This window comes from Myotis daubentonii, chromosome 1 (assembly GCF_963259705.1).
Source record: "Myotis daubentonii chromosome 1, mMyoDau2.1, whole genome shotgun sequence".
NCBI classification, from domain to species: Eukaryota; Metazoa; Chordata; class Mammalia; order Chiroptera; family Vespertilionidae; genus Myotis; species Myotis daubentonii.
Window position 1 is genome coordinate 55,315,592 of NC_081840.1, and position 24,310 is coordinate 55,339,901.

The 24,310-nt window shown below is 40.5% G+C and overlaps 1 protein-coding gene across 1 annotated transcript in view; it reads right to left on the reverse strand.

Moving 5' to 3' along the window:
• UNC13C (unc-13 homolog C) overlaps window positions 1-23,703 on the reverse strand; it is a 523,285-nt gene extending 499,582 nt beyond the window's left edge. Inside the window, exon 1 of the mRNA XM_059700746.1 lies at window positions 20,724-23,703. Within this exon, the coding sequence (XP_059556729.1) occupies window positions 20,724-23,700 (2,977 nt within the window). The 5' untranslated portion in view covers window positions 23,701-23,703. The remainder of the gene's footprint in view (window positions 1-20,723) is intronic.
• Between the last annotated feature and the right edge of the window lie 607 nt (window positions 23,704-24,310).

Consider the following 24,310-nt stretch of genomic DNA (forward strand, 5'->3'; position numbering starts at 1 on the left):
TCAATAGATGCTAATATAGCAAACAGATTATTGACATTCTCTGATTACTTACCCAATGACAAGCATTATGCTACGCATAATAGATATAGTTTTATTTCTGCACAATGATCCAATTAGGAAATTATCATTACTACCCCATTTTTTAGCTGAAGAAGGCAGTGAATAGGGAGTTTAAACAATCTCTCCAGAGCACATTCTGAACAAACGCCAGTGGAACACCTAGGTCTTTCTGACTATCAGGCACTTACTTTGAACCACTACACCGTGGTGCCAAAAAGAACAACTACTATTGAAGGGTAAGCCTGCAATATTATGTGAAGGCTTAAAACAGCGGTTCTCAACCTGTGTTGAGAACACAGGGGTCACCTAAGACCATCGGAAAAACACATATATAATTACATATTGTTTTTGTGATTAATCACTATGCTTTAATTATGTTCAATTTGTAACAATGAAAATACATCCTGCATATCAGATGTTTACATTACGATTCGTTACAGTAGCAAAATTACAGTTATGAAGTAGCAACGAAAATAATTTTATGGTTGGGGGTCACCACAACATGAGAGACTGTATGAAAAGGCCGCGGCATTAGGAAGGTTGAGAACCACTGGCTTAAAAGGATAGCTAGTACTCAAAATACCATAGCTGGAAGCAGTGATGTTAAGCTTGAGGCAGCCATTTCTCTTTCAGGAGCCTTCCAGGCTTGGGAACACTGTTTTCATTGGAAAGCACAGAGAGTACACAGAAAGGTCTCCTCTTAATGCTAAACCCTGCGGTAGCCCAAACAATACAAATAAATCCAATTCAGTCTTCCACCAGGCTCAGTTCCTGGGCAGTTCTGCCCTTCATGTGGGCAGAGCGACCTGCTTCTGGAAATGAAGTAAAGTAAGGGCGGAAAGTTTATCAGCTTAGTGATTCTCCTTGCTGTATCCAGGAGCCTCTCAACCAAGACATTGGCGGTTTTCCAAGTTCAAACAGTCAGAGAAATTCAGAGATAAAAGAAGTTGGTAAATTATCCATTCAGTTCTGATCTTTCACCACCTCAGATTACGTTACAATGAGGCAAACTGCCACAACTCCCTAAGAGGCAGGCCAGATGAGGGAGGTGGGGAGACGAGAGGGAAGAGAATGTCATGGCATCTTGGCTGCGAAGGAGGGATGTAGTGCAGGGATGCAGAAGCCTGGCGACAGTTGCCTGGACAGGTGCAGACCAAGGCAGAAATTACTTGGGCTCCAACCTGCTCCTCTCTATATATGGGGAACTGCAGCGAAGAGTGGATTTATTATGCCTAACCAGGTTATTACTGGCACGCTGAAATGTGATCCCAAAGAAGCATCTAAAAAAAAAAAAAAAAAACTAAAAAAGAAGTGTTTTTGAATGTGCTGGATAGGAGATATTTCCTAGTGCCTTTAGGAAATTCATAAGCTCCCCTCTGTCTTGGTAAGGTGAAGGACTTGGATCAGATCAAGATTCCTCCACCTGAGCTGGAGCTTTCTTTGTCTGGGGCCGTCCTGTGCGCTGTGGGATGATGGGCAGCAAGCCTGGCCTCTGCCCACCAGCACCAGCAGCGAGCCGCCCACCTCATCACAGTGAGGCCTCTTCAGCTTTAACATATTGGGGTTCTGGGAATACTTTCAAGCTTTTATCAGTAATAACCTTTAACTAGCTTATCAAATCCTGGAATTCCAAGTTTCTATGGGAATGAATACAAGACTGAAGCTATGTAGAGTCCCTGCAAAGGAAAGGGGTTGTGCTATGGTGGCAAAGCTCTCTCCCCTTGGCTTACAAGCCCCTGGCAGGATAGTCATTCTTTGTAACCTCAAATCCCGGAAGGCCAGCCTACAAAATTGCTGAAGTGTTACTACCGGAACTGCTTGTTAAGACAGAGGGATTTATGACCACGTCTGCATCTTTTCTGTCTCTTTTCTGGCAGCTAAAGACTTTGTCTAAATATGTAAACCCTCCGCGAGTCCTCGGGCTTTTGGAGTCTTGTTCTGGATTCTCTCTCTGTTTCCTGGCATCATGCTTTCTCATTCATTCTCATTTATGTCACTGACATCTTGGATGATGAAAACCTTCTCATCGCCTGCAGAAAACAGCTTCCACATTCCCCTCTGAGTGATGGTGCACACAGGCATTTCCCAGTAAATAAAGTCAGAGCTGGAGCCACCTCCCTAGTGACAGAGGTGCGTGCATCCAGCCATAAAATAGGCTTCAGGTTGAACGCAGTTGCAATGAGGGCAGGGAAACTGGAAGGGAGATTCCATACAGACGTGTCTCTCAACTGGAGACAGTGAGTTCCTAAGAGGCCAGTTGATTTATCGGCAGTAAGTGTTTGCTGGGGGCTTCTAAGTTCTCACTACCATCACTGGGCATTACAGTTTCTAAATTACACAAATAATATGTGCTTATGATTTTTAAAAAAGGAAAGGAAAGCACAGGGATCTGTCTCACAAATAGGGTCACCTCTCACATGCTGTTCTGCATCTTGGATTTTTTCAACTTATATTTTAAGCATTTATATATCTCTAATTTTTTTAATAACAACAAAGCAATCCATTGGAAACATGACATTTTTATGGCTGTTGAAGTGCACACTGTGTTTCCTCTGAAAGTGCTGAGATGAACGGACTTACATGTATATCTTAAGCATCATTCATAAAAGAAAAAATAATGGGAGAAAGAATATTCCTATGTGCAACTTTGATAGGTATTGCCAAATTGTTTTTGAAAGTGGTTGCAGCAATTTATACTCTTCTGGGGGACGTTTTGAAGGGTTTTGTTTCAAACTTCTGGGACAAAGTAAATTGCAGGTCATGGGAAAGACAAATTGAATTTCTTTTACTCTGATACTTTCATTCTATATTCTCCCTCCATCTTTAATATATCTTATGATATGCACAGAGAAATTGCACTTAACCATGAAAGGAAGTTCTGAAGTTGTGTCTAAGAAGGAAAACCTATGCAGTCAAAGTTACCTTTAAAAACATCTTAAACAGCTCATAGAGTACATAGTGTGTAGTTTTATGTCAACCAATTTGTACATTAATTATGTATTCAAAATGATAAATGTACAGTAATGTCCATTGCAAATCAAGTAACTATATGCAAAGTAGAATTTCACATATATTCTTAAAGATAAATCTCTTTTGCCGAGCCGAAACCGGTTTGGCTCAGTGGCTAGAGCGTCGGCTTGCGGACTGAAGGGTCCCGGGTTCGATTCCGGTCAAGGGCATGTACTTGGGTTGCGGGCACATCCCCAGTGGGAGATGTGCAGGAGGCAGCTGATCGATGTTTCTCTCTCATCGATGTTTCTAACTCTCTATCTCTCTCCCTTCCTCTCTGTAAAAAATCAATAAAATATATTTTAAAAAAAAAATCTCTTTTGCCGAAACCGGTTTGGCTCAGTGGATAGAGCATCGGCCTGCGGACTGAAAGGTCCCAGGTTCGATTCCGGTCGAGGGCATGTACCTGGGTTGCGGGCACATCCCCAGTGGGAGTGTGCAGGAGGCAGCTGATCGATGTTTCACTCTCATCGATGTTTCTAACTCTCTATCTCTCTCCCTTCTTCTCTGTGAAAAATCAATAAAATATATTTAAAAAAAAAAAGATAAATCTCTTTTAATTCAAGGAGATGCTGGCAACTGTAAAGGAACTCAAGAATTTAGAATTACTGAGGTAAACAAATAATCTAATTGCCTGCAGAAAACAAAATCAATACCAGTGATTCAAATGGGTGTCTTGGAGAAAGGGACACATTATAGAGGTAAATTGGGTAAAGAAAACAAAATAGGAATGGTAATGTCCCCAGAGACTGGATATAGTGGGAAATGGTTACTGTGCCCAGGGTTTAAGGACAAACGGGAGGAAATAGAGTACCCAGTGCATGGTGAGAGCTGCTATGGTGGTTGAAAGAAGCTGTGAACCAGGGAGACAGCTATAAGCACTGAAGTAGGGAGTGAGAAGAGACACCCTGCCTGACCTCCATTCCCTTCTGCCAGCTGACCTCCTGCAAACTGGACCAGAAGCCAAAGGAAGCAAAAGAGAGTGTATGCAGGAGCAAAGGTCAGAGAGCAAGCCAGAGAAGTCCATTCAGGGGCAAAAGCACACTGAATGAATTGGCAAGAGGAGTCACTGGCACTATTTAAATCTCTCTCTCTCTCCTTCCATCCCTCCCCAACAACCCACCAATGGAGTTGTACTAATTCAATGACCCTATAATGAGAGTCCTCTGTATACAATAGAGTTTTACCAGAGAGCTCATTCCTGTAGGATACTTTTCCTAGCCCACAAAAATAACGGTAAAAGGACATACAGGCTGTATGTACTCAACACGGTCAGTAGGAGAATGTTCATGAAATTGTGCTGAAAAACAAGAAATGACCCAGGCATGTAATACCTGGATTTTAACTTCTTTTATTTGCAAAACAAGGGGATTGGATTACCTTGGGAGCTCTCCAACCCAGTTGGTATTCAGAAACTTAGAGAATCCTATTGATAATACACATTCCCAGGTCCTTCTCCAAATTAGAACCCTCAGTAGTGAGATCCCAAAGCCTCTGTATGTAACATTCACCCAATGATGCTGGCCTGCATCCAGGCTTGGGAATAACTCTACTCAATAATCTATAAGATCCATTCCCACTCTCAATTTCCAAGATAATAAGATATAGTTAGAAGGTGATCTAAAAAATCACACAGATCATGTATAATAGAAATATGTAATTTAAATCTATATGGTCTTATTAACCAATGTCACCCCAATAAACTTAATTTTTAAAATAATCATTTTTCTTATCACTCAATGGAGAAAATTAGGAATTAAGATACATCCAAAGTAATCTGATTCACTAACTAACACAATTCAAAATTGTTTTAACAGTTACTTGTTTTTATTTTTGCATTTTCAGATTTTCATTCTAATATTGGTAAGTAGAAGTGCATTAAGTATTTTGCATTTGTGTTTCTTTCTGTAAATTAAGTGATAAGCTCTGAGGTAATTAGTCATATTATCAATTGTATCTATGGTATTAGTAAAGAACATTATTTTGTCAGCAGTATCCTTTTAATGCAACTCAGCATGTAATTTACAAATGACTACATGAGGAGAACCAGTTTCTAATAAGTTCTTCAGCACAACTACTGTGTGATCCTGGACAAACATTTCACCTGTAAGCCCTCACTTTCCTCAACTATTAAATGACAGAATTGGCCTATCCTATCTAATAAAAGAGAAAAATGGTAATTGGCGTACGACGATACCCTTTTCATTGGCTAATCAGGGCTATATGCAAATTAACTGCCAGCTAAGATTGGCAGTTAACTGCCAACTAAGATTGGCAGTTAACTGCCAACAAGATGGCGGTTAATTTGCATATGTAGGCACAATGCAGGGAGGCGAAAGGGAAAGCAGGAAGAAGCCCCCTGCCACTGACAGTGATCGAAAACCCAGGGGGGCGCTAAGAGCTGAGGGGCAGGGCAAAGGCGGCCCCAGCCATGATCGGAGAATCAGGTGCCTTTGCAGCCCTGGCCAGTGATAGCAGGAAGTAGGGGTGGAGCCAGCGATGGGAGCTGGGCACGGTCGAAGCTGGCAGTCCCGGGAGCTAGGGGTCCCTTGCCTGGGCCTAAAGCGGAGCCCACGATCGCGGGGCCACTGCAGCTGCGGGTCCCCGCTGCCCGAGCCGGACGCCTCAGCCAGAGGCATTAGGCCTGGGCAGGGGCGGAGCCTGCAACCACGGGGAGCTGGGGGTCCCCTGCCCAGGCCTGACGCCTCTGCCGGAGGCCTCAGGCCTGGTCAAGGGGCCTATCCGGTGATTGGTGATCGGAGGGTGATGAGGGTCAACTCCTTTGGCCGAGGCATCAGGCCTGGGCGGGGGGCTGAGCCGGGGATTGGGGGGATATGATGGTCCCCTTGCCCAGGCCTGAAGCCTGGGTCAGAGGCGTCAGGCTTGGGCGGGGGGTGGAGCAAGCGATCAGAGGGAGATGGGGGTCCCCTGCCCAGGCATGATTCCTGGGCCAGAGGCCTCAGGCCTGGGCGGGGGCCAGAGCCAGTGATCGGGGGGAGATGGGGGTCCCCTGTCCAAGCCTGACACCGCTGTCAGAGGCGTCAGGCCTGGGCAAGGGGCCGATCCTGCGATTGGAGGGTGATGGGGGTCAACGCCTGAGGGCTCCCAGTATGTGAGAGGGGGCAGGCTGGGCTGAGGGACACTCCCCCCCGACACACACACACACACCCAGTGCACGAATTTCGTGCACCGGGCCCCTAGTAGTAAATAATTTAGAAAGGTCCTTTTTAGCCTAAAATACCATGCGTCTAAAAATTGCAACATGAAATCTACATGTTTTCCTTTGTTTTCTGCTATTGCACTTTAAAAGAGTGAGTCTCTATTTTCACAATATGCCTTGTGCAAAAAGGAGCATGACAAATAAACAACTCTCCAATAGTTATTTGCACTTCAAACCTGAGGAATCATTCCCCAGTGCAATGGGGAAGCCCAAGAGGGTGGGCAAAGTTTCTTTGAAGAGTCAATTTCTGGGCCTGTCCAAGCATCCCTCATATTTATGGTCTTATAATCAAAGGAGCATTTTCTTTTCAATCTGATTTTATTTACCTTGACATGGAACTGACTTCCTTTCCCACAGACAGCTTCCCTTTCTAAATCATTTATACTCACACTGAACAATGCCAGAGAAATCAAAGCTACCAACAGAATCTAATTACAATAATAAATGATACTCATAACTTAATACTACTCAGCACAAAACAATCATCTGATTCTGAACTGTAAATTAGATCTATTTCCTCCTTCTATAGTTTTCCTCAGCCTTTAATACATATAGAGTCTTTTCCATAAGAAAAGAAAATCCTTCTAATTACTAATCCACTGTTAGAGTTTTGGGCGGAACAAAAGTTACTAAGCAGAAAACAATAAAAATCAAGCAACCGTGTAATAATAATTCAGTGTTGTAGCAAACAGAATTTATGACAAAGTTCATCAGTGATATGCAAAAACTGGTTTTGCTTAATAATTGGTTTTAATAATGTGGTCATGTTAACACACTTAATAATGTACTTGACTATGATTATGGTTACTTTTATGCAGCCAGATCAAAGGTTTACTGTATTTGATCCTTATTTCTAGAGTGTCTATAAAAGGAATCAGTGAAATCCATTTGCCCAGTGGCCTGTACTGTTAGGCCATGATGCCTCCATGCGCATCCACACAGGCATGTGTCCCTTCTCAAATATTTAGACATAAATAATTCTCTGATTCTTTCCAACTCGATCAGCACTTTCAATTCCACCTGAGAATGTAGACATTTCACACTGTTAAAAATGCTTTTATTCAGGCCTAGCCTTATGTGTGCTCAGTGGCTAAAATGGTGTGATTTTAAAATAATTGAACAAGTTCCGCCATCCCAAAACTATACCCCACCTGCCTGCCAAAGCTTAACATGCCTTTATCAGCAGGAAAATCTGTCATTGTGTAATGGAAAAGGAATAAAAATGCAAACATCCCCAGGAGATGCAGCTCATTAACCGAAAATCAATTACAATAAATGTCGGAGTCCTTCTACAAAACAACGTCAGACAGGGAAGAAAGGATGAAGCAGAGAACAAGTGGCTACAGGACACTTAATAACCAGAGGACACAGCTGCTGCCAGGCCAGGAGGCTGGGGGTGAGTGGAGCCTGGGGGAAAGGAGGGGGCAGGTGGAAGCCCCATACCTGCTACACAAGTTTGCCTTCATGCTTTTCAACACATACACAAGTGGTTTTGCTCGCTTGCTATGTCACTAACAAGAATTTCTAACCCAATTCACCTCACTGTGAGATCATTTCCACGGCCTCTTAAAACCTAAGCACTCTGGTTGCAATAAGCTAGACCTTTTTCACTAGCACCTTTATAGTGTTTACAAGAGATTGGATGGTGATTAAGAACAGGGGCAGGTATTCAAACCCTGGTTCTGCTTTTGGTGAGCCAGGTAGGTAAGTGACCTTCAGCTGACTGGCCTCTGGCTCTGTTATTTATCTCTTCTGTAAAATGACTATTAATAATCATGACCTCCAGTCTTATTTGGGGCTCCCCCCAAAAGTAGAAGCTGGACCAGGACAAGAGGGCAAGTAGGTGTTTGGGGAGGTGGTCCCTGGAAACAGGAATGAGGAGCAGGGAGAATAAGACAGGAGAAAAAGGCAATTGAGGGGCTCATTGCTGAGGCTGCTGCCGCAGATAATAGGGGTTGACTCAGCTGGAACCTCCAGCAAGTGGAAGCTGCAGCTTTGAGCTAACAACCCTGAATGAGTGCCCCTCCTTGAAGGATGCTGAGGGGAACCCCTAAACATGAGGGGATTAGGAGGTAGAAATCTCGAAGAATGAAGATGCCCAGTTGAGGGAGGAGGCTGTCGGTGAAAAGGGAGGCTGGGCTCCCATGCTGGGGCCTACCACCCCTGCAGCTGCAGCAGGAGGAAAGCTCAGGAGGGTGACCTGGAGCTCCAGAGACAAGCGCTGCACCTCTCAAGGGTGCGTGGAGGCTTCCATTGAAAATGGCATGCAAAGCACTCACCTCCATCATGTACCTGGGGTTGAATAAATGTTAGTTATTATTATTAATGCTATGCACCATTTTTCTCTCCTAAGCTTATTAAGAGTAATAATTATAGCTACGAATGAAATAATAATTAATAATTAAATAGTAATTGGTGGTAGCCATCTAGTTATAAATTATCTTTTCTGTGTCTTCTCTTCTAATTATAACTGTGAGGTCCTTAACAGAACCATACATCTAGGTAAGTGCTAATAAATGTTGTTAAATGAATAATTGAATAATGATCATCTTTGGTTAAAAGCCACAATGTCTCTCACAATACTTCGCTCAAGAAATAACTTTGAATTGAACCAGACTGTCACCCTGTCAATGAAAGGATTCCTGTCTTTGCATCTTTTGTTTTCTCCCTTTCATGGCCCTAATCTTGAGCTCACCACCCTGCTAGCAACCAAGGAATGTTGATGGACTCACTTGGGTCTCCATGTTGAAAGTGCCCCAAAGCAAAGCAGTTAACAAGCCAGAGAGTTCAGCCAGTTGCATGCTTTTGTGTTTCATGAAAACATCAATAACAGTAGCTATGAATACATACAATGTGGAGCAGCTGGTGCCAAGTTGCCTGTGCCCAAATTCTTTCCAGGATTCAAACCACAAAAATAATCACACAATTGGTCATTTCCCCAAATGCATTCTGGATGGTTATTTTAGTTCAGTTAAGAAATATATAGCTCTGTAATTGTAGCATTTGCCATCTGGCTCACATTTTACAGAAATAGGTTAAGATCAAAGGAAGAAGTCTTAATGCTTTTTAGGTAGGTTGGCTCCCTATGTACTTGTTTGACTAAAAAGCTATCTTATTTTTATTTATTTTATCATATGGAGATACTATTATTATTTGTACTTTGTTGGTGAGGAAACTGAGCCACAGAGAAATTAAACACTCGCTAAAGATCTTACAACTTGTAGGCCAACTCCAGAGACCATGCTCTTAACCACTATGCTCAGCTGCCTCATTGCCGGTCACTGGTGGCACTAGGAGAGATGCCAGGGTAGAGGGCATCCTGGGTACTGACTCCCAGGAGCTTACAGCCTAGTGAGGGTGGCAGCAAGGAAATAAGCATTTTCAACCCAAGACTCTGCTTACTTGGAGCTCTTCCTAAAAGTACTACAAATATATATATATATATAAGTTTTGCACATTTGTATGAATCTCTAGATACAGAGAGATGACAGATTGGTAGAAAGATCAGTGTGGGAGCAGGGCAAAGAAAAGGAAGACTAGTGAGGAATTTCTAGCAATAGTCCAGGCAAGAAATGATTGTTACTAGAATTATGGTAGAGACAATGGAAAGTGAGAAAATTTGCTATATTTGAGAGAGAAGTGCGAATTGAAATTGTCAGGTCTTGCTAAATGATTGATACAAATTCAAAGTCCTGGGCAGAAGCTTTCAATCAGCTAAGTCTATGATAATCACTGGGGAGCAATTATTAAATTACTCAAGCCAAGACTGCCAGGGGTTGGGAGAAGGAACTCCCTACTCCCTCGGGCTTCTGCCGCCGGCACTCCATCCCTCCAAGGGCTCACAAACTCAGGATCACCAATAAGAAAGGAATTCAGATGCTGAGCAACCAAAAAAGGTGGTGGGGGGGGGGGGGAGGAACAAATGTCCACTACAGTGTGACCAGAAAGGAGCCAAGAAGGGTGACTCTGTGACCTGAGCAAACAGGTGAATGGCATGGATGGCGGTTCCATTTATGGAGACAGAAAACCCAGGAGGAGAAGCAGGATTAGGATATAGAGGAAGAACAGAGATCAGTGATAGGCATGATGAGTTTGAGACCTGAGGGAGGTCCTACTTGGCACATGACTTTCCATGGTTACTTGGAGGGGGAAACAATCCCCAAGTGATTCACAAGATTCAGAAAAATTTGGCCTCTGAAAATTGCACCAGATGTGTCTCACAGCGCTCTCTATCTTGTTTGATGTACTCCAGCCACACCAGGCTTTAAGTTTCTCAAACATGTCATGTCACTTTCTACTTGGGACTCTGGTCCATGCCCTCGAATGCTTCTTTTCATTCCTCTTAGCTAAATTCACTGTATTCATTCTTCAGAACTCAGATTAAATGTCATTCATTCCCTCAGGGAAGTCATCTCTGATCTCCAAACTATAATATGCTTTCTTAACACTTTGTATTTACTTCTATAGCAGTTATCAAAGTTCAAAATTATATCTGTGTAATTTTTAGATTTTAAATTAATCTCACCCACTTAACAAAGACATAGAGCAAATAAGATTTGGCACTTCTATATCCCAGACGCCGAGCCAGGCAATTAGATATTTATTGAAGAACCAGTGAATTAATGACTGAAAGAATAGATGTATATAATAGACTATGTTTGAGGAAGAAACAGTTAACCCAAAGACCCTGATTTGGGATAATCAGTACACAGATGGTAACTCAAGCCAATTGAGCAAATGAAATCACTCCGGAAACACTGAAAGGAAAACAGCACTTAGGATCTATTATTAACTACTAGAAAATTTGTGCATGGGAGTGAGGGGGTCTCTCAGCCCAGACTGCACCCTCTCCAATCCGGGACCCCTCGGGGGATGTCCGACTGCCAGTTTAGGCCCGATCATAAACCAGCAATCCAGGACCGCTGGCTCCTAACCGCTCACTTGCCTGCCTGCCTGATCGCCCCTAATCACTCTGCCTGCCAGCCTGATCACCCCTAACCACTTTGCCTGCCAGCCTGATCACCCCTAACCACTCTGCATGCCAGCCTGATTCCCCTAACTGCTCCCCTGCCTGCCTGATCACCTCTAACCGCGTCTGCCTGCCTGCCTGCCTGATCACCTCTAACTGCCTCTGCCTTCCTGCCTGATCACCTCTAATCACCTCTGCCTGCCTGCCTGATGCCCCTAACTGCTCTCCCCTGCCGGCCTGACTGTCCCTAATGGCCTCTGCCTTGGCCCCTGCCACCATGGCTTTGTCTGGAAGGACATCCGGAAGACATCCAGTCTATCCAGTCTAATTAGCATATTACCCTTTCATTAGTATAGATTAAGGTTTTCTTAATGTGATATCCATGGGTCATCCTGCATTGGAATCAACTGGAAATTGAATTCTGGAATTCATATTTTTAATAATTACTTCCTGGTAATAATCATACATTGTAACATCTGAGGACCACTAACTTTAGAAATCAGTAGAAATATACTCTTGACACAGCCCCAGAAGTTTGTATTACAGCCCAGGTGTTTGAATGTCCAGAAGAAAAGTATAGATGTGAGCAAGTTGCTAATACATGTAGTTGTGCAAAGACTACCAAAGTAGGATTTAGAAGTCCTTGGACTACCTGGTCCCATCACTTGCTAGTTTTACAACCTATGTAACTACTAGTAATTACCTTGAGGGAACAGAGGCTTGGAGAGATTGGCAATAGTCTATCTCATTGATGTTTTATGAAGATTAAGTATATGTAATAGTTAACTTTTAAAAATATTAAAATTGCTTTATGTGTTATGAAATGCAAAGGGAGTATTGATCAACATGGAAATTTCCTATTGGTTTCCTTCATGTAATAAAATACCACTCTGTTAATCGAGTGAATTCACCTTTTCTATGTATGTGAACATCCATAAGATTGTATGTGTCTTTAACTAAAATCACTGGAAAACAGAAATAGAAAACTAAAACCAACAGCTTTCCACAAGACATCACTAAGCATCAGAAGAGGCATTAGAAAAAGGGGAAGCTTAACCTACATAAGATCATATTCAACCTGTCACTTCTTGTCACCACAATTATATACAGTCAACAATTTCTTTTATCACATTACACAATGATGATACCTGGGTAATCATATTGCCTGTAGAAAGATCACATAAAATGAGAGAATGGTCTGGTAGCTTGAGTGCTGGTTTATAATTCTGGATAATTATATACAGCTTAAAATTGTAGCTCTGTTTTCAAATTGGTACTGTCAGGTAAATAAGCATTTTGCCAACGCAGGTCTCCATATTATAAGTTGAATATCAACATCTAATTTCTGAAATCTTAAACTAGGCTGCAGTGAGTAAGCCCATGGAATCTAGGAATAAAATGCCTATTTATGAATCCTGGTTCTGCCACTTCCTGGCATGTTTGTTTTGTTTTTCTCTCATGGGTAAGTTACCGTGTCTCTGTTTCTCATCTAGAAAATGGAGATAATAGAGTTATTGTGAGAATTATATGACTTAATATAGTGTAAATATTTAAAATAGTTGCTGGCACTTAATGAAGGACTCAATAAAGGTTGCTCATTACTCAGCTACCTACCTTACAAGGTTCTTAAGAAACTGTGTGTGTTGTGTCAATGCTACATTAAAAAAAAATGTCCACACAAACATAAAATTTTATACTTCAAAATGAGGATTATCCTTTTCAAAGAAGTAATCATGGTTGAATTGGGAAAGAAGTGAGAAATAAGTTGAAGGCAGTGAGGATGGTTGAAGGGTATGGGGAGAGAAGCATTTACTCAAATAAAATGACATTGCGCAAAGTATCTTTGGGAGCGTATAGGATTGCCTACAGAGTCACATCACAGTTGTTTGAATTAGACGAATGTTAGCCATTTTTATTCTCTGAGGGTTTCTTTTATTTTTGAAAGTAGCTAACAGCCAGAATGAACCAAGTTTGATAAATGAGATAGGTGACAAAATTTCATAGCACACTTTCCCTGAATGAAAGGAGGAGGATAAAAAGTGTACCATAGGTTGAAATAAGGCACAGGATGCCCTGGTTGGGAGCTCAGTTGGTTGGAGCATCCTCCCATGCACCAGATTTGATTCCCAGTCAGGGCACATACTTAGGTTGTGGGTTCAATCCCCATTTTGGGCATGTGCAGGAGGCAGCTGATGTATATTTCTCTCTCACATTAATGTTTCTCTCTTTCCTGCTCTCTTTTCCTCTCACTCTAAAATCAATAAAAACATGTCCTTAGGTGAGGATTCAAAAAGAAAGAAAGAAAGAAAGAAAGAAAGAAAGAAAGAAGAAAGAAAGAAAGAAAGAAAGAAAGAAAGAAAGAAAGAAAGAAAGAAGAGAGAGAGAGAGAGAGGGAGGGAGGGAGGGAGGGAGGGAGGGGGGGAGGGAGGGAGGGAGGGAGGGAGGGAGGGAGGAGGAGGAAGGAAGGAAGGAAGGAAGGAAGGAAGGAAGGAAGGAAGGAAGGAAGGAAGGAAGGAAGAACAAATGAGCCATAGGGAAGAAGTCTATTCAGGCATTTAGTTCTCTTTGGTCTTCTAATCTATGGTGACAGCCTAAGCCAGTGATTTTTCAACTGGTGTGCATAAGAATTTTTAAAACATGAAATATCTACCTATTTAGTGAGGGGCACTGCCCTCTTTTCCCTTAGATTGCCAAATGAAAAAAAAATGACAACAGGCAACACAACAATAGTCATCCTTTGTGAATGGATCAAAATTATACATTTTTTGTCAAATTGGTAAAAAATGTTTTTGTGTGTGTTCGGCAGAAATTTAGTGATAGTTTATATGTACCATGAGATGAAAGAGGTTAAAAATCTCTGCCTCAGTTAATAACAGCATGGGGAATAGTTCTATTTATGGTTAGGCAATCCCAGCGACCTGGGACTCAACATCATATCATCCTGCCTGCAAATTGGGCTCAGTCCTTGGACGCCAGTAGAACAATCAGGCTTTTTTTACCTGAACTAGAGATTCATTCCTGACCGTGAACCTCAGTTCAAGTAACTAGGTCACTCTCTTGATGACCTTTTCAGTACCTCAATCCTCTGGGATTTGCTTTCCTCCTAACAATTATTATTCTGGGATGTTTGGAGCCTTCCCTAGTCCCTAGCCATGTAACCAAGTCCCTATCAGCAAAAAGCCTTCCTGGAAGCAACTTACTGCTCAACTGTAGTCTGAGGGATACGCTCAGGTATAGCCCAAACTATGGTCACTCCCTTTGTGTTATAAGAGACTAATACTACAGCTGCTAACACAAAACTGGCTGACCTAGAAAGCACAACTTACTCATATGCTTAAATGCATGAGCCATGTCCCTTCATGACAAGACTTGATGTCATGGAGACAGCAGCAAACTTTGGATTGTGTCAGATGTATATCAGAGTCCATCAATACTCTTATTAGCTGCGTGAACTTAGATCTGCTTTGGCCTCTGGGACTCAGTTGCCTCGTTTGTAAAGTGGAGCTAATACTACTTTCTTCCCAAGATTATGGTGAGGTTTGAATAGGTACTTAATTTTCCAGATCTGGATCTGATAGGAAATCCTTAAATATGCTTGATTGCTCTTCCTTTCTCTTAGTTGCATTTCACACCAGAGTATACTTTAAGACCTTTGGCTCTACCTGCAACTAACCTCCTATACACAGCCCCATTATCTATCTCCCATCTCAACTGATTAATAGACACACATGTTCTTTGAGTCTCAACCCTGTCCCCTAGAAGAATTGTGCCCTTGGGCCTTTTGGGCTTTATGCTTATCAAGAGGTAGAGACACAGCTGTTTCTGCTGCTTCAAAGGGCCCTCGGCAATTTCAGCCCTCACAGGTCTCCTTTCTAGTCATAGATTCTTTCAAAAACCAAGACAATCCTTTTATATTTATATTTATAATTCGAGAGTACATAAAAGCAAACAAGACTAAGCCAAAAGTTTATGGCTACATGCTTCATTTGCATGGAAAACTTTACAAATGGGTTGCCTTATACTATTACTAGTACTGCTTTGTTTGCTTTGAAGAAAGATATAAGTAATAATAATAATACAAACTTCAAACTTGCAAAAACAGATAAAATTTGCAATATGTTGGATGATGAGGATTTATTTATAGGCAAAGTAATGCATTCAATGGTTCCTAGAAGAATCTCTGAGAACTTTTAAAATAGTTGATTTCTAAAATTTTCAATTTACACACATCTTTCAAAGATGGTACAAACCCCACCACTCCTGACCTGAACTCTCTGAAGGTGAGACCCAAATACACTTTAGAGTTTGATAGATTTGGGCCACCAAGGCCTAAACATTTAGTTAAAATATGTATTCTTCTTAATAAATTTGACTAGGTTTTTGGGGATGTGTAGGTTATACCATCAGAAAGAATAGCTAGCCTTCTCATAGATGTGATTAACTGAGCCAAAGGGAGGGCATGTCATGTTTTCATTTTCAACTATGCTGTACTCATTGTACTGCACTACAATATATAATCAAAAAATGTTCTTTTAATTGAAAGAAATAAAACTAAAGTTATTTGGATTCTGAACATTCTCTGCCTTATATAGAACCAGATAGCCCTTTAGAGAGGAGGCTAGCATTTTTTATTTATTCAACAACTCTTTAATAAAGATTTACTCTATATCAGATACCTGGGCAGGCTCTGGCATTATAATAGCAATAGAATGAAAAATTCATTCATTGAATTTGCAATCTAGTATAATAGCAGAGATCTACAATAATCAAAGAATCATATACCTAAATGTTTGCATTCAGAAAAGGTGCTATGATATAAAGTACTTGGAATTGACCTAGAATTCATGAGTTCCTAACTCTCCTAAATTGGATTAAATCCATTGATCCAGTAATTCTACATCTAGGAATTTATCTTACATATATGCTATCTCATTTTCTTAAAGATAGGTGATGGAGCTGTATTGTTTGTGAGTTTGTAAGAAATTTAACTGTTCATGATAGGAGACTATGCTATTAAATTATGCAATAACTATATAGTAGAACCATTTGTGTCATTAAAAATATAGTAGGCAATAAGATGAGATCTTCTAAATACATATTACATGAAAAACATTTCAAAACAACATGAATACATGACAGGTTAATACAACTTATATTAAAAGGAAAAAAAGGCATGTATAGGTATTTATACTTATAGTCTGGAACAAATTATCTTTCTCTGAAGAATGGGAGGAGATATTTTACTTTCACTTTTAATTTTTAGCATTTTGTATTATGTTTTTTATTTGTATATGTGTGATGGTGGTGGTTGTTTTATTTACAAGGGCACCTATAATTTGTTAATTATAGTAGAGGCCCAGCATATAAAATCGAGTGGTAGCCCACCACTGCTCACAGCCCTGCTCACCCGCCCACCACACCACCCCGCTCGCAGCCCCGCCCACCTGCCCTCATGGTGACTGGTTGCTTGGTCATCACAGTCATCACGGACACTGGCTTTTTATATATATAGATACAATTTTGGATACATAATGGTCGTTTAATGAGCTCCATTACATGACCATTACAGAATCAAAATGTTCAGTGACAGAATCCTAATAATTTATAATTTTACACCATCTAGGGGACAAAAATTACTACCTAGAGTTCCTTAGATGAATCTAGCAACTAGAATGAGAACCACTAGTCTAAATATCAACTTCAGGAAAAAATTTTATTTTCAAGTTCATATAACTATTCAGAAAACAAAATGTATACCATGATAAAAAATATTAGTAGTTATTTCAATTGCTGATGTCATAGTCCTTTTCATAATCTACAGAAGCCCGCAAATGACATTTGAAGACAAAACAAGGTTTTTGTTCTTCTGCTGGAAACATTTACTTCAAATTCATCATCCTTCAAGCAGCTATTTGTACAGTATTACTAGGGCTCTACCAGTCTTAATTTATAAGATGAACCAAGGATTTGAAGTAGAAAAACTGAGAATTAACTATTTCATATCAATACCTCATTGCTTTTAATATTATTACTAATTTCTCATGAAAATCCTTCAGTTGAAACAAACCTGAGGGTCCATGGTAACTTCCATCTTTAATCATGTTTCCCCACCTTAGAACGTGAATAAAACAGCATTTGAAGTGCGTAAGCATTTGGCTGCTTGAAATAACCAAAATAATTATCCATTTAATTCTAGATCCACCCATTACTAGCTGTATGACATTAAGTTATATAACTTTGTAGCATCTCAGTTTACTCATCTGCAAAATGACAATAATGGGATTAAATTCACAGTGGTGTTGTAAGAAGTAAAATAAAACAGATAAACTGCTTGGAAAACCCCTGGTCTATAGTAGCAATCAGTAATAAGCTTTTATCTCTAATCATACTTCTGAACTCTCAAAAAGCCATAAAGTCATAGTCTTAACAATTAAGGCCGCAGCTTGGATTTGCCTTTGACTTTGAAGCTTGTATCTTTTACTTAGTATCCTACGTTCCTTAATTATCTCAGTGCTATATCTGGATAAAGCATTGATCTAGGCACAGGGCATATGAAAGGATGAAAAAGATAAGACATCTTTCCTCTTGATTAGACTTAAGTAAAAAGTAAGAAATGTGCATAAATTATCATTACATAGGTAGAAAGCCATGCCATCAGAGGCAGGTATATGGGAATTCAGTGGACACAACAGTTCATTCCAGCTGATAGGTGGTACAGGGCTGGAGGTGGGAATCAAATAGTAACCACCACGGTATGGAGTTCAGGCCAGCTACACAAAAAGGCACCACTCAGCAGGGTCTGGCCGTAAGGGAAGACTATGACCTCATAGAGTTTCTGGCTACACACACTCTAAGTCTCTTTCCACACAGGCATGCTGTTCACAGTGAAGTTTCTCAGAAACACCAGTGCCAAATATCTCTGTATATAAACATGGAGGACTTTAAAATTCCTCTGTACCAGGACCCTGCAGATAAAAGTTGAAATAAATAACTCAAATCTATGAGCTTAATTCCATAAAGCTAGGTCAGCATCCCGGCTGTTTACAGTGAGAGCTCCGCGGTCCATCTCTCCAGGTTAGTAGTGGAGAAAAGCAGCGCTGCTACCAAATGGTGACTGGATAGCCACGGAGAGAAAAATATGTTGACATTTATCCAAAGCCCAGCAAGCAGATGGCAGTGGGCACAAAATCTATCAGGACAATTGGCACCTCATTGGGGTGCTCTGAGCAAGGAAGGGGACTGTAAAATGCCCGTTTTTGGCTGCCCTTCCATGAGGCATATTGGCGGCACAGGAGGGGGACAACTGCCTGACTGGTGTCAAGGGGAGAAGAGATGGGCTTTAAAATCTAGGCTACGGCAGCCTCCTGGGTAGTCAATCTGGTGCCTTTCGAGCATCCAGAGAGTGACTTAAAGATGTGTATCAGACTTCCTCTAGGGTAGATGATATCCAACAGATTCCATTCAAAGGTGGCTCACAGGATAACAAACAAAGCTCCAAGATAGAGGGGGTCTGCATTTTCTGTAGCCAGGCCTAGTATGTCAAGTAAATGGCACAATATTTTTACCTATTTTAGAATTCTTAAGCTGCTGGTATGTGGATAACCAGTGCATTTGTGTTTTCTAATCATAAGTGCCAGTGGATGACTAGGGTTGATAGCTATTTGAATGAGAAGGGTCATTACCAGCAACACTCTACTTAGCAGAGGTTTGATAATTTGAAATTTTTTAAAAAGTTGATGAAGATCCATTTTTTTCTGAATCATACAGTCTTGTTGTGTTTATACTATTGCCTAACATTTCAGATACCTTAACCAATTGGCATTAACACATGTGTAGATTGCATCCAAATACACACACACACACACACACACACACACACACACACACACACATTGCTTAGTCTTAAACCTTTGATTAGACTTCTCTGAATCCACAGAAGATAAAATACAATGCCAAATTGCTGGCCTATATCCCAAGAAACTATCAACTAAGTTTTAGTAGTAAGAATACCTAACTTTTTAAGTCACTCTGAAATAAAATAGATATGATTCCAATAAGAACTTTACACCAAATTTGACTACTTTGAATTTTCAAATCAGTTTTTAATATAGAACTCTACCCTCAAATAAGAAAAAAACCCAGTCAATGCACCTAAGATCCCCTTGAATTATAGTGTTCTTTAAATAAATTACATAGAATGTGCAGTTTTATATAGACAGACTTTTAGGAAGGAGAATTCAAGTCGTTATTTCAATTGTCTTAGCACCTACAACAGTTTAACAATAAAGGTATCTGATTATTCAACAACCCACCCATATCAAACAGAAAATGGCCAGTTTTGAATAGTTTCTGATTCCAACTGTGGTCAAGACAAAGAAACCATAATCAGTTACTGGCTGCAGAAATTATTATATTATTTCATAATAGCAAGTAACATAAATATCAATATAAATATTACATAAATATGTACCTTTATGAAATGTCATGCTGAGTAAATATTTTAAAGATAATGCTATAATCAAGGAAAATATTAACAATATATAATTCATTAAAATTGAGATATATAAAACTATCCCAAAGATATAAAATGATAAGCATGCAAATAAAATAAATGGTAAGGGATTAAAGTAAGTGAAGATGAATTTTTGTTGAGAAATTAAAAGTCAACATATTATTTATTTATATGCAGCTACTTTTCCCAAGAGTATGATCTAAAAATCCCCCCCCCCCAAAAAAAAAAAATCAAGTAAAATTTTAGGTAAGGAACGCCTTTCATTTCCATAATGGGCAAGAGACTTCTGCTCTACTCTTTAAGAGAAAACTTCTTGATTCTGCTACCTTACTGAGTAGTGGAGTGAACTGTGACTGCTCAGGCATGGCCTAGAGTTTGGGCCCCATTACACCTGCTCAGCTGCATCAGTGCATGGGAAGGGAGGCTGTGGTCCTCCATGGGACTGGTTAAGGTTGGTTCTGCAGACCCAGCTCTTCCTACTGGCAGTCCCCACAGTGTAGCATTGATGGGACAAGGAATGGTAAATAAGGTAGTCCCTCTTTCCTAACTATTTAAGATTATCTATACCTTTTTCTTCAACTGTAAACCCAATAGCACCAGGGAATAGACCCCAGGCTGCTCTTTTATTTAAATCATCCTTTCCCTGGTAACTGATGTCACACAGCTGGTTACTATGACATGGGGTTTATATATAATCCTGGCAGAGAAATATTGATCTGCAGAGTGCAGGGTTCATTTCAGTATGACCTGTTTTGAAACATTTTGATTTTAAATCATCAATCCCAACTTGTTGGGAGAGCTGTCTGAGTAAAATAAAATCCTTGCCAGAATAAACATGCACGTTCATTGCAATAAATTTTTCTCCCACAAATAAACACAGGACATGCTCTAAAAAAGCACCACCCAATGTTAAAACACAATCAGCTCATAATGTATCATTGAAACATGAGTACCTCCAGCCAGGATCTTCTCTTCCAATTCTGCCATTTGCTTCTTATAGGCTTTTAAAGCTGCTTCTTTGAAAGAGGGACGGATTCTCTTTGGCTTTGTGATTTCCACGGGCTGTTCAGGAATGTTTTGGTTTTCATCTTCTTTTATTTCCATTTCAGGTACCGTTTCATTTAAGGGTTCCAACCCTCCTTCACTAACCACATCATCTGCCTGCCCATCATATCCCTCATCCTGAGGGGTTTCATAAGGTGTTTCATAAGAAGAGTGATCATATTCCTGCATTGGCTCATCTGTTTCAGTAATACTAGTCCTGTTTTCTAGCTTAGCAAGAACTTGTTCTATCACTTCAACATAATCTGTTTCATTATCTGCCACTGGTTCACTGTAGTCCTCCTCATCTTCTGCTTTGTAGTAATAAGGTTCTGTGTAAACATCAGAGTCCAGGGTGGTACTTGATTCATTTGCAGTTGATTGTGATAATGTCCGAAATCTCCCCATTAAGGAAGAGCCACTGTCCTCATACCCACTGAGACTCTGTGTGCTTTTGTTCCACACCACCTCCAAGGCTGATTTAGCCCGCTGTAGTGTAGATCCAAATTTTGGGAAGCTGAAAGCCTTATCAGAAAGGTCAATGCTTAATCGACTATGCCAAGATTTGGGCGGAGCATCCTCTGAATCATCACTTTGCAATTCACTCTCACTTCGATACACTATGGACAACTGGCTTTGATTTTGGTACAAATCATTAGAATTGGCTTCCTGATAAGAATCGTATTGGCCAACCCATTGGCCTTGTGGTTCATTATCCAATCCAGGGCATGGAGATGAGTTGTCATCTTGGGTTAAATCATAGCTCTCAGAGTCATCCTGAAGGTCACTATGGCACTTCCCCGAGTCTTCTTGGTCTTTATTGTAAACATCTAGTTGTTGATCAGATAGACTGTTTGTGTCATAGTCAAAAGCTTCCTGAGTGGATGAATCCAAACCTAAATCAGCTCCTTGCTCTACTTGATTCCATTCCTTCCATGGAGAAAGATCCTCATGTAAAGAGAGCTGAGAATCGCTGTAATGACTCTGGTCTCCTGATGCACATACCATGCCATTACTCATCCCACTGTCCACGGTTTCTGTGTTCCCTTGGACACCCTGAACAGCCCCATCCAAAAGTAAGTCCTGGGGGCTGTCATACAAGGTAGGCGTGCCCTCCTGTCTCCTTTGCCAAAGTTCCCGGTCTGAGGATGACAAGAGGGAGCTTCCATTCGTCCTAGTGAAAAACTGATTTTCTGAAAAATCCTCAGAGTAAGATTGACAGAGTTTGGAAAAGTCTGATTCAGAACGACTAAGCTTTGCAGTAAAAAAATCACTCTGTGAATGCCAGAGGGGGGTTGCCTCTCCATAATGGGTTGTAGTTTGCTTTTCCAAGGTATCTGATTCTGGCAATTGTGAGGAAATTTTATTATAATCTGATTTATTTGAACTTTTGCTGCTACTAGCAGTTTTATTTTTGGCTCTAGCACTGTGTGACTTTGAACTTGACTTGGAAATGCTTCCCTTTGTTGGAAACTCTGACTTGGAAAGCACAGCATAACTGTTTCTATTGAGGTCAGATTCCAGCTCTCCATCACTGTCATCTGGTAGCTGCCAATTATTCTTCTTGATTTGGGGCTCTGGAGTAGACAACTTTATATCCATGCTCTCATATGTCTGCGAAGATGGTATCCCTTTCTCTTTTCTTTCTCTGATGTCATGAGTAAGGATATCTGTTGAGATTCCGATACCTGTTCCTTTGAGTTTATATGATTTTTTTAAGACGGAATCCCTTTGCTTAGGAGTTTCAAAGTACACCAGTATGGGTCGCGGCTTTGCATTTGGGCAGTCCCTTTGGTGTCCTATTCTCTGAGCAAATTCAATTTTAATAGCATTTGGTGCATCTGAAAAACCCATTTTATCTACTAGAATTTGGTACACCACAAGTTCAACATATTCAAATCTTTCTTCGGGCACATTTAGAAATCTCAGGCTTGCCTTGCTACCCATATGGCCTAAGTGCTTAATATAATCATGGATGTCTCTGGTTTCCCTCCGAGACTGGACGAACCCTGTACGTAGCTGTTCAATTTCACTTTGTACAACCTCCACACTGCTGGAGATCTCATCGATGGAATGCTTGAGAGCATTGACATGCCCTCTTAGCTCAGAAAGTTCTGTCTCAATCTGACTTATTCCCTGAAGTTCCTTAAAGATCATTTCCATGACATCATGTGTTTGACTAATACAGCCAGAGGAACTGAATCCTGGCTCCAGGGCATTTGTCTTTGGGTTTCGGGCAGTTCTGTCCAAAGATTTGCTTCTTATTCCCCAGGTTTTCTTCATTGTGCTCAACTCTGAATCTGAGGAGACACAGTCTTGACTCTTTTTCCATTTCCTCAGTTTACGTAAAGCTCCTAGTTTTAAGCTATGCAGAGTGCGTTCCCCATCAGAGCTGCCCTCCGAAGGAGCCAGGCTGCTTGAACTCTTCCTATTGCGTTTAACCGGCATCATGAGTGTTGACTGTGGCTGGTTTTCTGCACTACTCCTTAGTTCATTGAGGGATTCTGAGTAGGAACTCTCAATGGAAGATAACTCTTGAAGCAGATCTTCATTATCACTGTTGGTTACATTAATATTTTTTTGTAGGCCATTGGCAATAGCTACTCGGTAACTGAACGTTGGTGAGAGGGAAAATTCTTTGTTAGCTTCGTCTTCTTCAGTGGATAAGTTGCGAGTGGATGAACACTTGGCAATCTTCTTTACAGTACTTTTCAAGGTATTAGAAAGTCTGGGGGTTTTGGTGTGGCCGGCAGCAGGAAAGTCTTGATCCCTTTTCTGCTCACGATTCTCTTTTTTTTTGTTTGTATTTCCCAATTTCTTTGTAAACATTCCTTTGCAAAGCTTATGTATGTAAGGTAAAATCAGGCTCTTGAAAAGATTAGCCACCATGGAGAGCAATTAGCGCAGGCTTCTCTACTCCAAAAACATAAACAAGGTGTCAGGATGAAAATCTGTAAACCCAAGGCAGGCATCACTGTTCAGATGTTCTGTGAATCATTGAAAACAGCTGGAAGGGCAGCGTGGCTCTGCCACAAAGTCAATGTCCTGTGAAAACCAGAACCAAAGTTCCATTTATGAAAGACATTCTCTCTTGGAGGAGGGGTTTCATGAGTTGCTCTCATTTCCGCATGACTTCAAGTATTGTCTAAAAGAAAGCAATGTAAAAGTGAATATCAGAAATTAATTCTAGACTTATCCCATTTCTAACATTTTTCAAAAGTATTCAAGATACAGAATGTGTGAAAAATTGCAGAGGGAGCAGGGTAATATATTCATTTCAATACACCGTTACTTTTAAAACAACTATAAAGCAAATAAGTAGCAGTATCTGTGTTTAAATTATTTTTTTTCTAAATTATTTATGGGTAGACACAATTGAATGGTAATAAAAGATAATGATAATTTGCAAAGGTTTGTATAAGGTGACAAATTTAAAAGCTATATTAACTGCATATTATCATTTCCCCATTCCTTTATTTTCTAAATTGCATTTACTTAG